Source organism: Mesocricetus auratus, unplaced genomic scaffold (assembly GCF_017639785.1).
Source record: "Mesocricetus auratus isolate SY011 unplaced genomic scaffold, BCM_Maur_2.0 Super-Scaffold_100028, whole genome shotgun sequence".
Taxonomy (NCBI): Eukaryota; Metazoa; Chordata; class Mammalia; order Rodentia; family Cricetidae; genus Mesocricetus; species Mesocricetus auratus.
The window spans coordinates 2,019,557-2,035,524 of NW_024429209.1; the positions used below are offsets into that span (position 1 = coordinate 2,019,557).

Here is a 15,968-nt window from a genome sequence, read left to right on the forward strand (position 1 = left end):
AGTTCTCTTCTTCCACTCTGTATGCCCTCGATCACTCAATGCTTTTCACAAGACACCACAATCCCCTGAGCTCTCAAGATGTAAGATGCTTAGCTGCACCAAGTATTTTACCTAAAATAAGATCAGTGAGAATACAAGTTAGGTCAATGAGTAAGAGGCCCTGAATGTCAAGTGTGGCTGTCAAGTGTGGCTACATCTGACCTTCAGGCATACCCAGGATTACTGATGTTCCTGCTAAGTGTCCAGCTTTTGTATGGATTCTGGGGATTCAAACTCTGGTCTTCAAGCTTTTTAGGGTAAATGATTTTTATCCACTGAGCCATCTCAGTGTTTCAATGTGTGCGAGTATTCTGCCTGAATATACACTTCGTGCATGCAGTATTCACCGAGGCCAGAAGAGGTACTGGAATCTCTGGAACCAGAGCTATAGATGGTTATGAGTGACTGTGTAGGTGCCAGAATCGATCTCGGATCATCTCCAAGAATAATCACAACCTCTGACAACTTCTTTAGCTCTTTTTATACATTTCTTAATGGGCAATTCAGAAGTAGCGGGTCTGAATACTAAATGCTACCAGATCATAGGTACCAGACACTCATGTGGTGCACGTACATATATGCAGGCATTCACACATACACATGAGCTTTAATGAATTAATAAGTAAATGGGCTGACAACCAAATTAAAAAATAAAACAACTATTAACAGATAATTGATAAGAAAAGGAATTACTTACAAACACATGAAAATATCCAATCTCACTCACAGAAGGATACAAATTTTTATTACCGTTAATATTCTTTTGTTTTTGTTTTTTTTTGAGACAGGGTTTCTCTAAGTGGCAACCCTGACTATCCTAAAATTTGCTCTGTAGTCCAGTCTGGCCTTCAACTCAGGGATCTGCCTGCCTCTGCCTACTGAGTGCTAGGATTAAAGGCATGTGCCACCAGGCCTGGCTTATTATTATTATTATTATATTACTACTATTATTACTTTGGTTTTTGATTCAGGGTTTCGTTGTGTAGCCTTGACTGTTCTGGAACTAGCTCAAAGACCAGGCTGGCTACAACTCACAGACATCTACCTGCCGCTGCTTCCCAAGTGCTGGGTTAAAGGCTTGAGCCACCTCCATCTAAAACTATGGAGAAAATACATAAAGAACTTACATCTTAGTAATAAAAAAAGAGAAAACCCAATTTGAAAATGGAAACAGGAGATGACAGTCCTTGAAAGACTTGTCAACATCATCAGCCCATCAGCAAAATGTAAATCCGAGTCACAATGAAGCATTTCACTGTCATTGGAATAGGGGTAATAGAAATGACAGATGATAAAAGTATTGGTAAAAACAAAAGAGAAACCAGAATTTTATACACAGCTGACAGGAGTATGAATTAGTGTGGCCTCTTTGGAAAATAGTCAGCTAGTTCCCTCAAATAATTTACACTGTTACCATGTGACCCAGCAATTTCAATCCTAGGTATACACCCAAGAGAAAGGAAAGCACCTGTCTACACAGACACTTGTTCAAGAGTGTTATAAGTACTCAGTCTTCATCACAGTCAATTGTCCATTAGCAGGCATAGATACACAAAATGTGCTGTACAGCCATGCAGTAGAATACCATTATTTGGCTATACAAGGAGGAGTATTTATGCATGCTTCACATGGATGAAGCATAAAAGCACTGTGCTATGTCACAGAAGCCAATCACAGAAGACCATGTGATACATAATTTCACTTAAAGAAATATCCAGAACAGCAACTACACAGTCAAAAGGGAGATCAGATAATTGATAAGAAGAGGAATTACAAACACATGAAAATATCCAATCTCACAGAAGGATACAAATTTTTATTACCATTAATATTCTTTTGTTTTTGTTTTTTGCCACAGGAGGAGGATGGCAGCAGGGGAGTAACAGCTAATACACAGAGTTTTCTTAGGGGTATGATGAAAACGTTCTAAAACTGACTGTAATGATGCCTCTGAATACAATGAACTGTACAAAATACACTCAGCCTTAGCCAAGAAGTGAAGAAACAAGGAACTGTATACTTTAAATGGGTTAACTGTATGGCATCTGAGCCATAGCTTAATAAACCTACTGGAAAAAACAAAAACAAAAACAAAAAAAAACTAGCCAGGCATTGGTGGCACACACCTTTAACCCAGCACTCAGGAGGCAGAAGTAGGCAGATCTCTGTGAGTTTGAGGCCAGCCTGTTCTACAGAGCGAGTTCCAGGACAGCCTCCAAAACAATATGGAGAAATCCTGTCTCAAAAAACCAAAAAAGAAAAAAAAAACCTGTAAAGAAATGCAGTTTTTTTTCTTTTTTTTTTCCTTGTATCTGCGTAGTAAAGACTTGAAACACACAGGGGAAAGGACTCCTAGATGCTGGCATGGGCTCTTTCTTTATTTGAGCAGCAGGACAGAGAGGAACTTATTTTGTGGTAATTACCAGGGTGCTCTTCTGATTTAAGGCTAGACTTAACAAAGTCCACAGAAACAAATATATACAAGAGGTAGACAGATGGCTAAGCAATTAAGGACACATGATGCTCTTGCAGAGGACCCAGGTTGGATTCTCAGCACCCTTGTTGTAGCTCACAACTATGTACAACTCTAGTTCCAGAGTCTTCCACACTCTTCTGGCTGCTGCAGGCAACTGCACATATATGGTGCACAGAAACTCATGCACAGAACACATATAAATGAAAATAAATAAAACTTCAAAAGATACACAGAAGGGAGAAATGATTTAATTTCTAAAAATACACAGATATATACAGTATGTTGGTGATGGTGTGAGTAAAAAGATACTCTTATACTTTGTTCCTGGAATTTAAACTGATAGAAACTGGTATAAACTGCAGATTAATAAATAAAAGACATACATGCTTTGGCTCCAAAAGTCAACAAAAAATCTTCTGCAATCTTGTTTGTAATAAAAAAAAAAGATGTAGAAAAACAAAAGTTCAACCTGGGCCTCAGCAAATAAACCATGATACAATTTACACCAGGAAATATTAATTGGATATTTAAAATGCCAGATTTAGGTGCACAGAAATGAAACTGTACTCACTTAGTAAGTTACATGGAAAAAACAAAGCAGAAGACACTAAACTGGATATACGACCTGGCAGTGCATGTAGGGAGAAAAGAAACTAAGTTGGAGATGGGGAACATTTGTGCAGACGGAAGTTTCTGTCCTGCCTAGTCCTTCAGCCATTCAGTCCCAAATAAACACTCAGAGGCTTATATTAATTATAAATGGTTTGGCCTATTCCTCAGGCTTATTACTAAAAGCTCTTAAAAAACTTAAATTAACCCAGAATCCCTATCTATGTTTTTTTTTTTTTTTTTTTTTTTTGGTTTTTCGAGACAGGGTTTCTCTGTATTGTTTTGGAGACTGTCCTGGAACTAGCTCTGTAGACCAGGCTGGCCTCGAATTCACAGAGATCCGCCTGCCTCTGCCTCCCAAGTGCTGGGATTAAAGGCGTGCGCCACCAACGCCCGGCCTCCTTATCTATGTTTAGCCATGTGGCTTGGTACCTTTTCTCAGTAAGGCATTCTCATCTTGCTTCCTCTGTGTCTGGCTGGTGACTGTGTCTCTGCCTTTCTCTTCCCAGAATTCTCCTAGTCTGGTCACCCCACCTGGCTACTGGCCAATCAGCATTTTATTAAGCCAATACAAGTGACAAATCTTTACAGTGTACAAGAGCATTATCCCACATCACATTTGCACACTCATGCGGATAAAAACACAGAGCATCTCTGAGACATGTAAGAAACTAGTGATTACAACTCCTGAGAAAGAGATATTGGGAGACACACCTTTTACTTTTAAAAAGGTGGCTATATTAGCACTTCAAGTAAATTCTTCCAAAGCAAACTCTATGGGGATTCAACAGAAGAAGCAACCTAGATGCCCCTCAATTGAACAGTGGATAGAGAAAATGTGGTACATTTACACAATGGAGTATTACTTAGCAGAAAAAAACAATGGAATCTTGAAATTCCCAGGTAAATGGACAGCACTGGAAGAAACCATCCTGAGTGAGGTAACCCAGTCACAAAAAGACAAACATGGTATATACTCACTCATATATGGATTTTAGACATGGATCAGGAGAGTGCCAGTCTGCACTTCCACTGACAGAGAGTCTGGGAAACAGGAAAGAACCTAAAATATATGCATGGTACCCAAGAGAAGAGAAAAGAGGCATGATCCTCTGAACAGATGGGGAACACTTCAGGGGTGGGGGGAGGGGGACCTGGGAAATAGAGAGGGGGAGAAGTGTAAGAGAGAATAGGTCGTGGAGGAACAGGAAGGTTGACTGGGGGGGTAGGATACAGGGAAGAGGGAATCATAGGTTAGAAGACAGATCAGGCACCATTGTGACCTCTAGTGATCTAAATGGATGACACCAATTGGCAAGCTAAGCAATAGTGTAGAGACCACCTCGAATGACCATTCCTGATAGTGAACTTGATGTCTATAACCATCCTGGAGCCTTCATCCAGTGACTGATGGAAGCAGAGGCAAACACTCACAGTTAAATACTGAACAGAACCCAAGGAACCCAGCGACAGAGAGAGAGGAGCGAAGAGCAAATTGGCAAAGAATGGGCTGGCAAAACCAGCAGAGACAGCTGATCCGAACAGGGGAGAGCTCTTGGACCCCAGACCCCCTGAATGTGAGAGTCAGTGAGGAGGCCTGGGCTACCTATGGAGTCCTGAGCAGTGAATCAGTGTTTATTCCTCGAATACTAACAGACATCATGTGTCCATAACACAAAGAGGGTTGCTCTCTCTGCCTGGACTCTTAGGGGAGTGCCTGGACCCTACCCTGAGTGAAATGATAGACTCTAGATATCCCCTATGCGGAAGGAATTGGCAATAGGGTGGGAGGATGGAGGGGATGGCGGGGGGGTTGCAGGAGGAGGAGAGGGAGAGGGAACTGCGATTGACATGTAAAACAAGCTTTTTTAATATTAAAATAAAAAATGCTTCAAGAAAAAAAAAATGTCATTGATCTCAAGGTTAAAATCCAGACTAGAGAGAGATGGCTCAGCAGGGTAAGGCACCAAGCCTGATGACCTGAGTTTAATCCGCAGAACCCACATGGTAGAAAAACAGACAGACACACACACACACACACACACACACGCACGCACGCACGCACGCACGCACGCACACACACGCACACACACGCACACATGCACACACGCACACACACACGCACACACACACACACACACAATCAATTTGAAATGTTTGCTATAAAATTTGAAATTCTTTATGCCTCCCATTTTAAATTCTCAAATGATTAAAGTATTAATAGTATTAAACAGCTACTTACATCAACACCTCCAAACAAGTCAAAAATATATGTATTTGGATACGTAGCTTCTTGAGTAAGCTTCCTATCTTCAGTTACAAATGCCATAGCCTCCATGGAGAGAAGAGGGGAAATCTCCTGGTTCAAAAAAAGTACAGATTCTGCTTTAGAATTTAACACAGACAACAAACATCCAAATATCTAAAATATGCATTTTAGTCACAAACTGAAACTCCCTGAGCACAAAGCTAGCCCTCAATGAAGTGTTAGGGACCCCTGGAGTCCTTTTCCCATGGAATCTGCTAGTGTGGCTGATCTCAATGAACAGAATGCAGAGAAGTGACAACACACACTTAGACATAAGCCTCACAAAGGCTAAGCAGAGTTGGCATTTGCTACTGTAGAACCTCACTGCCACACTGTGAGAATCTCAGCCTCCCCCTGGGGAAGGTCAGGCCATGCATCCTTAGCTGACTTCCAGCAGCTACCCATCAGGGACCAGTGAGGCCATTTTGGACATTCTAAACATCTCTAGGCCCTACAGTAAATACACAGGATGCAGAAGAGCTTCTGGCTAAGAGAAGACGGTGGTTATCACTTGAAGTTACTAGTTTTCACAAGAAACAACAGGTTCTGCAGACAAATAACCAAATCTCTGCTGGTCTGTGACCTCCTGAAGGAAGTCCTCAGTGACTTCTCCAAGTCAAAGGCATTCTGACAGTCTTCCACAGCCATCCAAAGGAATCTGTAAGTCATTTGTGACATTTAGCACTTTACTCTGCAACTATTTACAAACCCAAGGTTTTCTTCCCTAGGCTAAATCAGTGTTCCTTGAAGACAAGCTCCAACAGATTCTACTTTGTTTCCTCCTCTAATTCTCAAGGCAGAGGAGGTGTTCAGCACTGTAGGTACACACACAGTGGTTCTCAAACTTTGAGAGGGGCCCAGCATCTTTTGTTCATAAAACACAGGTAACAGACAGAAAAACCTTACAGAACACTGCCTTACACAGTGGTTTTCAAGCATGTATTTACAGGACGAATAAAGTCAAAATCATACACCATGGTCATCTGAGTATTAATTTCCCAAGCCTTCAATTTTACTTCAATTCTGTAACCTAGAGATTTGGCAGGAATTAAACATAAGTTTTTTGAAAAGCACCTTTAGTGTTTTTGTCTTGTATTAGGAGACAGGGTCTCACTATGTAGCCCTGACTGTCCTGGAACCATGTAATAAATGATGGCCTTGTACTCACGGGGATCTACCTGTCTTTGGCCTCCCAAATGCTGGGACTGAGTGTCTAGGCACTACACCCAGCTTGGAAGGCATTTTAAGGCACATAGAGGAGCTATAATTACTTCTATCAACCAGACTGTGAAAAGATGAAGAATATGTAATATCTCTTCATAAAGAGAAAAACTAGACTGATTTAATAAGCATGTCTAGAATATACCTGGACAGTAATCGACATTTTACCTCTGAAGAGTACTGTAGTATTCAGTTTTATTATGATCACAGACTTACACAGGGTATAACTGTAACTCCAGCTACTTCTCTAACTTCCTGTTTGAACCCAGCCCCCAAGTCAGAAGCGTTGAGTGTGGGTAGCACTGAGACAGCACTCAAGATGGAGAACAAGTGCCTAGAGCAGCGTCATTGTACTCGGAACTTAACCAGCAATCTAACTTCAACATTAGTGTAGTTACCAACAGCCAGAAGGTCCCTTCCAAGAGCCTTCAGAGACATGGGACATTCAAAATTCTGTTCAAAAGGAATGCCATCTAAGGGTGGGACGGGGTACAACTCTGACCTAGCATGTGCAAGGCCCTGGGCTCAGTGCCCAGTTCCACAGGAGGTGCGAGTGAGGGCACAGAGCTGACTCTCACTGCTTCAACAGCTTCCCACAAGACACACACCTGGTCAGCTCTGAGATGGAATAACTAACGATCAGTTTCTGGTTTTCAATGCTTCTGCTAAACTTCTTCAATTTTCTACAGTTCACAAAAAACTGGCTGTTTTTAAAAGGCATGTGGAAGCCTGAGCACAGCCTTTCTCAGGTCTTTATGAGTTACCTTGAGGATGTTTTGGCACTCAATGAAGTCACTGTGGAGGTGGCTGGTGGCATGCAGCTTAAGGAGCAACTGAGGAATTCCACTCCATTTGGACAGTTTGTCCCTCTCGGTCAAAAAGGTCTCAGTGAACTGTGAATAAAAAAATAAATAAAAACAAACATTTTACTGGCAAGGAAGAAGTTTTTGCAAAAGAGAACAGCTGACTCCCAAAGGTTCAGGGAGACAATTTGTTGTTGTTGTTTTCAAGACAGGGTTTCTCTGTGTAACAGCCAGGGAGACAATTTATAATTCGCTCTGAAGAAATCTTACAAGCTCAAGCCTAAGCCCTCTCTGCTCCAGACACAGCACCATTCTGACTCCGTCCCTACTCACCAGCTTCATGGTTTTCCCAGTGCACACTCAAGGCTCCAAATTCAGCTGTGTTCTCTGCACATGTGGTCCCTCTGCCCACAGCTCTCTCCCAGTCTTTTCTGTCTGAAATGCTTGTTTTCCTTCAAATGCCAAACAATGAGGGCCAGGGAGATGACCCAGTGGGTAAGGCTGCTCGCTACACTAGCTGATAACTTTGATTCCTGGAACCCACGTGAAGGTGGAAGAAGGGATTTATTAACACCATAAACGTCTCCCAACCCCACACGCACACCATGCACACATGTGTCTAATAAAATAATTAAAAATTAAAGAAACTTTTATTAAAATTTTAAGTTATTATTTATTTTATGTATGTGGGTGTTGTGCTTACATTTGTTTGTATACAACAATTTTTGTGCCTGGTACCCATGCAGGCCAGAAGAGGGCGTGAGATCCTTTAGAACTAGTTACAAACTGCTGTGAGCTGCCACCTGTTTTTAAAAGAACTTTTAAAAATCCTAGGCTACATAATGAGTTCCAGGTCAGCCTGAACTGTAGAAACCCTGCCTCAAAACAAAGCAATAAACAAGCAAATAATTAAACAAAAAGAAAACATGGCAGGAGTTGGGAGAGATGGCTCAGTGATTAAGAACACTTCTTATTTTTACAGAGGACCCATGTTCAATTCTCAGCACACATGCTGGGCAGCTCACAGCTGTTTATAATTCCAGTTCCAGCCTCTGCCAGCATGCACACACATGTGGCATACATTCACATAGATAGATAGATAGATAGATAGATAGATAGATAGATAGATAGATAGATAGATACATTTTAGAGCAGGCAACAGATAGAAACCTTCCTTGGCTGCCCTTCTTCCTCTATTAAGGTATTGGCTCCTACTTACGGGTTTCACCTATTAAATATTTTAACCTATTGTATATAGTTCCCAAGTCATTGGATCCTTTCCTTCTCTAGATCACTACTTCAGAGCAGATACCAAACTGTGAAAACACTCACTCTCTCTTTGTCTCTCTCACTTGTATTCAACTTGTACAGAGTAAAGACTGAGTCTGAAGGCTCTGGGCAGTGGTGCACATCTTTAATCCCAGCACTCAGGAGGCAGAGGCAGGCAGATCTCTGAGTTCTAGGCTACCATTACAAGGACCAGACAGGAAATTTTTGTGGTTCAATCAAATTAAAACATCTTGTTATGGTTTGTGTGGAGTAAACAGACCTTAAATGTTTGGGTTTATCTGAACAGGAATGTCCTATGAGGATGGACAAGTCTCATAATTCTTTTTACACTTGTGTCTTAGAGATTATAGCATGAGGGATAACAGAAAGTGTTCAAAAGAATGCTTTGTCTTAGAGTGAAACACAGGGAAAACTACTACTTACAACAAAAATATCTGTATATTAGCAATTTTATAGTGCTCAAGATCAAAATCAGTATGTAGTGAAATACTGTTTATAATGTAATAAAGCTTGCCTGAAGATCAGAATGCAAAGCTGGCCACAGCCATATAGGCCAGGCAGTGGTAGTGCACATCTTTAAATCCCTGCAGTCATACTAGCCAGTCACAGAAGTTGGGCAGTGGTGGTGTATGCCTCTCCCCTCTCCCCCTCTCTCTCCTCTCTCCCCCTTCCCCCTCTCCCCTCTCTCCCCCCTTCCCCCCCTCTCTCTGTGTAGCTTTGTCAATGGTTTCACATGTTACAAATCATTTAAAGGAGTCACACAGCAACAGCCAAGACCTCCAGAGGAGAGTCCAGGTGGCTTCACATGTTACCAAACTTTTAAAGGAACATTAACACAAATACTCAAGATTTCCACAAAATAGGTGAGACCAGAATTCTGGTAACAAATCTAGACAAATACACAAGAAAACTACAGGTCACCCTTATCAATATAGATGCAAAAACCTAGTAACACATATGGCAAAAGCAAACAGGATTGATTTATTCCGGGAAGGAAAATAGTTCAACACACCAACTACTACAATACAGAAAACCAACAGACTACAGGGCACACTCGGGATATGTCAAAAGACAGATGAAAAATGGCAAAAGCCAAACAAGTTTCCATGATTAATACTCTGCACAAATCAGAAGCAGAACGGAACTTTCTCAACCAGCTAAAGGCATTTATAACGAGTCTAAAACTAACATCAAGCTTACTAGTAAAGACTAATGTTTTCCTACTAAGATCAACAAGAGAAAACACTCAAAGATGTCTGCTTTTACCACTTCCATTTGATTATGTATTAGAAACATGAATGTGAACAATTAGACAAGAAAAACAAAAAGCATTGAATTGGAAATATGAAATACTCTATTCACAGATACAATGTGGTCCTCATTATCAGTTACATCTATAGTAGCATCAAAAATAAGATGTTTTAGAATAAATTTAACAAAAGCAGTTTAAGACTTATGCAAAGAAACTAAACACTATTAAGATAGTAAAGGGCGCCCAGGACAATGAGGCAGGAGAATGTCAAGTTCAAGGCCAGGCTGAGTTATACAGTGAGAACTTAAAAAAAAAACAAAAACAAAAACAAAAAAACTCAAGGAAAGATATCTCATGTTTAAGGAATGGGATTTTACTGAATTGGCAATACCTCCCACACTGCTTATTGTCACTAAAACAACAATACGTCTGCACTGTTGACTCAATGTAATTCCTATCAAAGTCCAGCTGTCTTCATTGTAGTAACATAATTTACTACTAAATTTCACACAGGAATGCCAGGGACCCATAACAGTTGAAAGAGCCTTAAATTGGAAGAACCATAATTCCTGATTTATAATTTCATCACATGTGTCTGTAATCAAGACTGCACAGACTAGGTGAGCATAAAGACATCTTAGACCCGTGGAACAGCAATGAGATTCCCTAATAATTAAGCAATATTTGGTTTTGGGGTGATTTGTTTGTTTGTTTTGGTTAGGTTTGTGTAGTCCTGACTAGCCTGAAACTCACTTTGTAAAACAGTTTGGCCTCAAATTCACAGAGATTTGTCCACCTCTGCCTTCTGAGTGCTGGGATTTAAAGACATATGTCACCATGTCCTGAGGTTAATTAGTTTTTTGACAAGACTATCCAAAAAAAAAGAAAGAAAGAAAAGAAAAGAAAAAAGAAAGAAAGAAAAGAAGAGAAAAGAAAAGAAAAAAGACTCCTTGGGGCTGGAGAAATGGCTCAGTGGTTAAGAGCACTGACTGCTCTTCCAGAGGACCCGGGTTCAATTCCCGGCACCTACAACTGTCTATAACTCCAGGATCCACTGCCCTCACACAGGCAAAACACCAATGCACACAAAATAAAAATAAATAATTTTTAGAAATTGACTCCCTTATAGTATTTTTTAAAATTGGCAAAATGAGCTAAAGGGCTTAGAGAAGGCACTCCCCACTATAACACCACACATAACCCTTTTTGAATCCCAGGATGGCCTCAAACTAGCAGCAATCCTCTTGCCTCAGCCTCTGGAATACTAGGATTACAGATATAAGCCAAATGTCCAGCTAAAAATGATTTTAAGAGAAATAAAATTGGGGCTAGGAAGACGGCTCACTTAGTAAATTGCATGCCACTGCCAGCATGAGGGCCCAAGTTCAAATCCCCAGCACCCACTAAAAAGTCAGATGCAGCAGCATACATCTATAACCACAGCCTGGAACTCTGTGGTCTCCAGCCTGGCTGAAGAGATGAGCACCAGTGAGTGAAAGCCTCTGTCGCAAAGAAAAAGGAGAGGAGTGACTAAACAGGCAAACCTGAGACGAACTTTGGTCTCCATATGGGAACGCATCTACAAACATACACACACACACACACACACAAAGGAAGACAGCACACTAAGAGAGGTGTCAGTGCTGTCATATAAATGCTCAATCAATCCACAGCAGAAAAATCCGGAAGGTAAAAGAACAAATACAATGCAGCTGCACCTGAGGCAGCATCCACCCTAAGTCACTACTCACTGCACAAGTCTATGCATGCTCAGATGCACCACTGACTGCACACTAGCTTTAGAAACAGTACCAAAAGCCTATGAATAAAATACAGTAATAGATAAGTCCGTGGAATAAAAAGGAAAAAAAGAGCAAACTATATGTTGTCTATGAGAAACCCACTTTAGTGACTAGAGATACGGCTCAGGATTGAGTGCCTGTACCACACTCTTACAGAGGATCCAAGTTCAATCAACATGAGGCAGTTTACAACCACCAACAACTCGAGTGTGAAGGATCCAATGGCTCTTCCCTCCTCAGGTACCTGCTTCATATGCACATACTCAAACACAGACTTATACACATGCTCATAAACAGCTAAAAATATATCTTTAAAATACTCATAATCGGAGGCAGAGGCAGGCAGATCTCTGTGAGTTCGAGGCCGGGCTGGTCCGACAGCCTCCAAGGCATGGAGAAAGATATTAGCACTAAAAGAAAGTTTAAGGAGTTATATGAATTTCAAACTACAGAGTTCTGAAAAGAGAAAACTGCTAGGAATAAAAAGGGCCATGACAGAATGCTAAGGAGCCAATCTCCAAGACAACACAGACAACACGGTAGTCTTAAAAAGTGTGCACCAAGTAATATCATATCAAAATATATGAAGCAAAACCTCAAGAACTACCAAGAGAAACAGATGAGTGTTTGAACTTCATGAATCCTCAGGCAGGTAGGAAAACCAGTAAGGACAGGGCTGATATGAGTCCCATCACGATCAGCTAGACCTGACACCTGCAGAGTATTTCATCCAGCAACAGAAAACACACATTATTCTCAATGTCACATGGACAGTCACCAGACAGACCACATCCTTGGCCACAAAGCACTCCTTGGCAAGTTTCAAAAAGTAGCAAGTGTACCTCAAACCACCATGTAATGTGTCTAGAACTAATGAGCAGACCAGTTGGAAAGTTTAAGGTATCTGGAGATGAAGAAATCTATTTTAAATAACTTAAGTCAAATAAACTTCAAGAGAAAACAAATATATTTTGAACTAAATTAAAAGATAATTTATCAAAATTTGTAGGAAATGGCAAAATCATGACTTAGGAAAGAATTTAGCATTTTAAAAGTATGTGTTAGCAAAAAAGAAATAGCTCTAGTCCATAGCATAAACTTCTACCTTAATAAGCCAGAGGGCAGGGGGAAAGTCAGAAAAAGTCTAAAGCAGCAGCAGAAAATAAGAAATAAAATGAGACCAAAAATAATTGAATTCAAGCTGAATGCCTTAGCTAGGGTTTTACGGCTGCAACAAAACACCATGACCAAAAAAAAGCAAGTTAGGGAGGAGAGGGTTTAATAGGCTTATACTTCAACATTGCTGTTCATTACTGAAGGAAGTCAGGATAGGAACTCAAACATGGCAGGAACCTAAAGGCAGGAGCTGATGCAGAAACTAAAGAGGGAGCTGTTTACTGGCTTGCTCTCCATGGCTTGCTCAACCCACCTTCTTAGAAAACCCAGGACCAGTAGCCCAGGGAAGGCACCACCCACCATGGGCTGGGCCCTTCCTCATTGATCACTAAATGAGAAAATGTCTTACAACTGAATCCTAAGGAGGCATTTCCTCAACTGAGACTCCTTCCTCCGATAACTCTAGCTTGTGTCAAGTTGACACACAAAACCAGCCAGCACACTGACTGTAGTTGCTCAGACATGTGACACTCGTGAGGCTGAGCTAAAGGATAAACATGAATTTGACACCAGCCTGATCAACTGAATGAATAAACCTGTCTCAAAAGGACCTCCCCCCACAAAAAAAGAAGAAAGAAAAAGGGAAGCTTAAATTAAAAAATAAAACACAGGAAATAGAGGAAAAATTTTTAATTAAAAATTGGATCTAGCCGGGCGTTGATGGCGCATGCCTTTAATCCCAGCACTCGGGAGGCAGAGGCAGGCAGATCTCTGTGAGTTCGAGGCCAGCCTGGTCTACAGAGCGAGTTCCAGGACAGCCTCCAAAACAATACAGAGAAACCCTGTCTCGAAAAACAAAACAAAAATTGGATCTATAAAGAAAACTATAATTAATGAACTTTAATCAGACTAATTAATCAAGAAAAAGGATAGTGCCAGAAATATATGTAGGGTCATTATTAATGATCCCATGGACATTTAACAATAAAAGAATATATGAGCAACTCTACGGTCAAAATTTTATTAGGTTAAATGTACTATTCTTTGAATGGTACTACCAAGACATACATAAAAAGAAAAGGATATACTGACAAAACCATCTACTATAGAACATTTACAAATAAAAGTGGGCAAAGTCTCTAAACAGACATTTTTCCAAAGGTGACAGATGGCCAGTAAACTAATGAAAAATGATCAGTATCAGTAGTCATCATCAAACAAGCAGTCAAATCCTATGAGCTATGTCACACTAACCAGGACCATATGATCACCGAGTCAGGAAATAAGAAGTGTTTGTGAAGGTCTGTGAAAATGAGGAATGAAGCTCTCTTTCACTCCAGGCAGAAATGGAAAATGGCACAGCCAGTTTGGCAAGTACTGAAAAGTTAAACACAGCCAGGAAGAGTGGAGTGTGACTCTAATTCCAGTATTTGGAAGGTAGAGACAGGAAGGTCACACAGATTAACAACTACAGGAGTTACTCAGCAAGACCCTGGGATAGATCCCCAGCACCAACCACACCACACACCCACACACCTACACCTACCTCACCTCTCTCTCCCCCTCTCCAGAATTATCAAATGACCCACTGAGAGCTAGCTCGCTCACTCGCTCTCTGTCTCTCCCCCCAAATTATCATATGACCCAGCGCACGCGCGCACACACACACACACACACACACACACACACACACACACACAAAATCTCTCTCTCCAGAATTATCATATGACCCAGCAATTCTCTTCCTAGGCAATGTCTACAAAAGTCTTGCACACCAAGACTCACAAACAACATTAATTTTAGTAAGCAAAAGTAGTACCTCAAGTGTCCATCCACTGGTGAACAGGCAAACAAAATATAGAACATTTGTATGATAGAATCTTATTTGGCCAGAAATGATATATATATAACACAGATAAATCTTGAGGCACATTATTTTAAATGAAAGAAACCAGAAAAGACCATAAATTATCTCTCCAGCCTATAATTTACTTTAAAAAAATCACTGAAATGGAAACTGAAAACTGGTAATTTTTTTTTTGAGACAGTATCTAATGGAGCCCAGGCCAGCCTCAAATTCCTGACCCCCTACTTCCACCTCCCAAGTACTGGGATTACAAGCATGGGTAAATTTAGTTGTTTGCTTTATGTCTTGATAAAATCGTATTTTAAAAGAAACATCGAGAACTGGGGAGATGGCTCAGCCCATAGAGCTTGCCTCTCAAGTGTGAGGATCTGAGTTTAGAACCCAGAACTCACATAAAAAGCCGGGCATGGTGGAGTACACCTAACCCCAGCAACGGCAGAGGTGAGCTCACAGACCAGCTAGCTTGGCTATGTGAAGAAGGTCAAGTCAGTGAGAGTCCATGCCTCAAACAAAAAAGGGAGCTGGCGTCTGAAGGAGACACCCAAGGCTGTCCTCTGACTTACACATACACACTATGCATGTATGCAACTGCACTGACCCACACAAACACACACATGTGCATGTACACACAAACATACACACAATAAATATTAAGGAGCCCAAATGGGAACACAGAACTGATATGACACTTGTAAAGCAAGTATTGGATTAAATAAATATAGTTAAATCACCAAAGGTCAGTTATTATAGTAAAGGTACTAAATATTCCATTTAAAACAAAGTTTGTTTTGCTGCCTCCCAGAGAAACATTTAAGAAAGGCTTGACGTAAAAGACTGAGAAACAAACTGGACAGTGGTGGCACACACCTTTAATCCCAGCACTTGGGAGGCAAAGTCAGGTGGATCTCTGTGAGTCTGAGACCAGCTCGGTCTACAGAGCTTCATAGAGAAACCTTGTCTCGAAAAAATAAAAAAGACTGCAAAAGAATACATGATGTAAAGGCACACATCAGAAGGAATATGGTGTAACGTACCTGAAAGAAACTCACAGCAAAGAGCACTTCCAGACAGCCAGGCTGACGACAAGCACTGCTAATCCCAAGCACTTGAAAGGCTGAAGCAAGGACTGCCACGAATTCAAGGCTAGCACAGGCTACACAGCAACGATTATTTGCCTCACAAGTA

The 15,968-nt window shown here is 40.9% G+C and overlaps 1 protein-coding gene across 3 annotated transcripts in view; it reads right to left on the minus strand.

Annotated features, from left to right (window-relative positions):
- The window catches only part of LOC106022380 (transient receptor potential cation channel subfamily C member 4 associated protein), a 63,693-nt gene that overhangs the window by 38,774 nt on the left and 8,951 nt on the right, over positions 1-15,968 (minus strand). For all 3 annotated transcript variants that reach the window (XM_040733076.1, XM_040733075.1, XM_040733077.1), the window contains exons 2-3: positions 7,418-7,546; positions 5,367-5,483 (exon numbers count right to left, since the gene is read on the minus strand). In XM_040733076.1, coding sequence (XP_040589010.1) covers positions 5,367-5,483; positions 7,418-7,546 — 246 coding nt within the window. The remainder of the gene's footprint in view (positions 1-5,366; positions 5,484-7,417; positions 7,547-15,968) is intronic.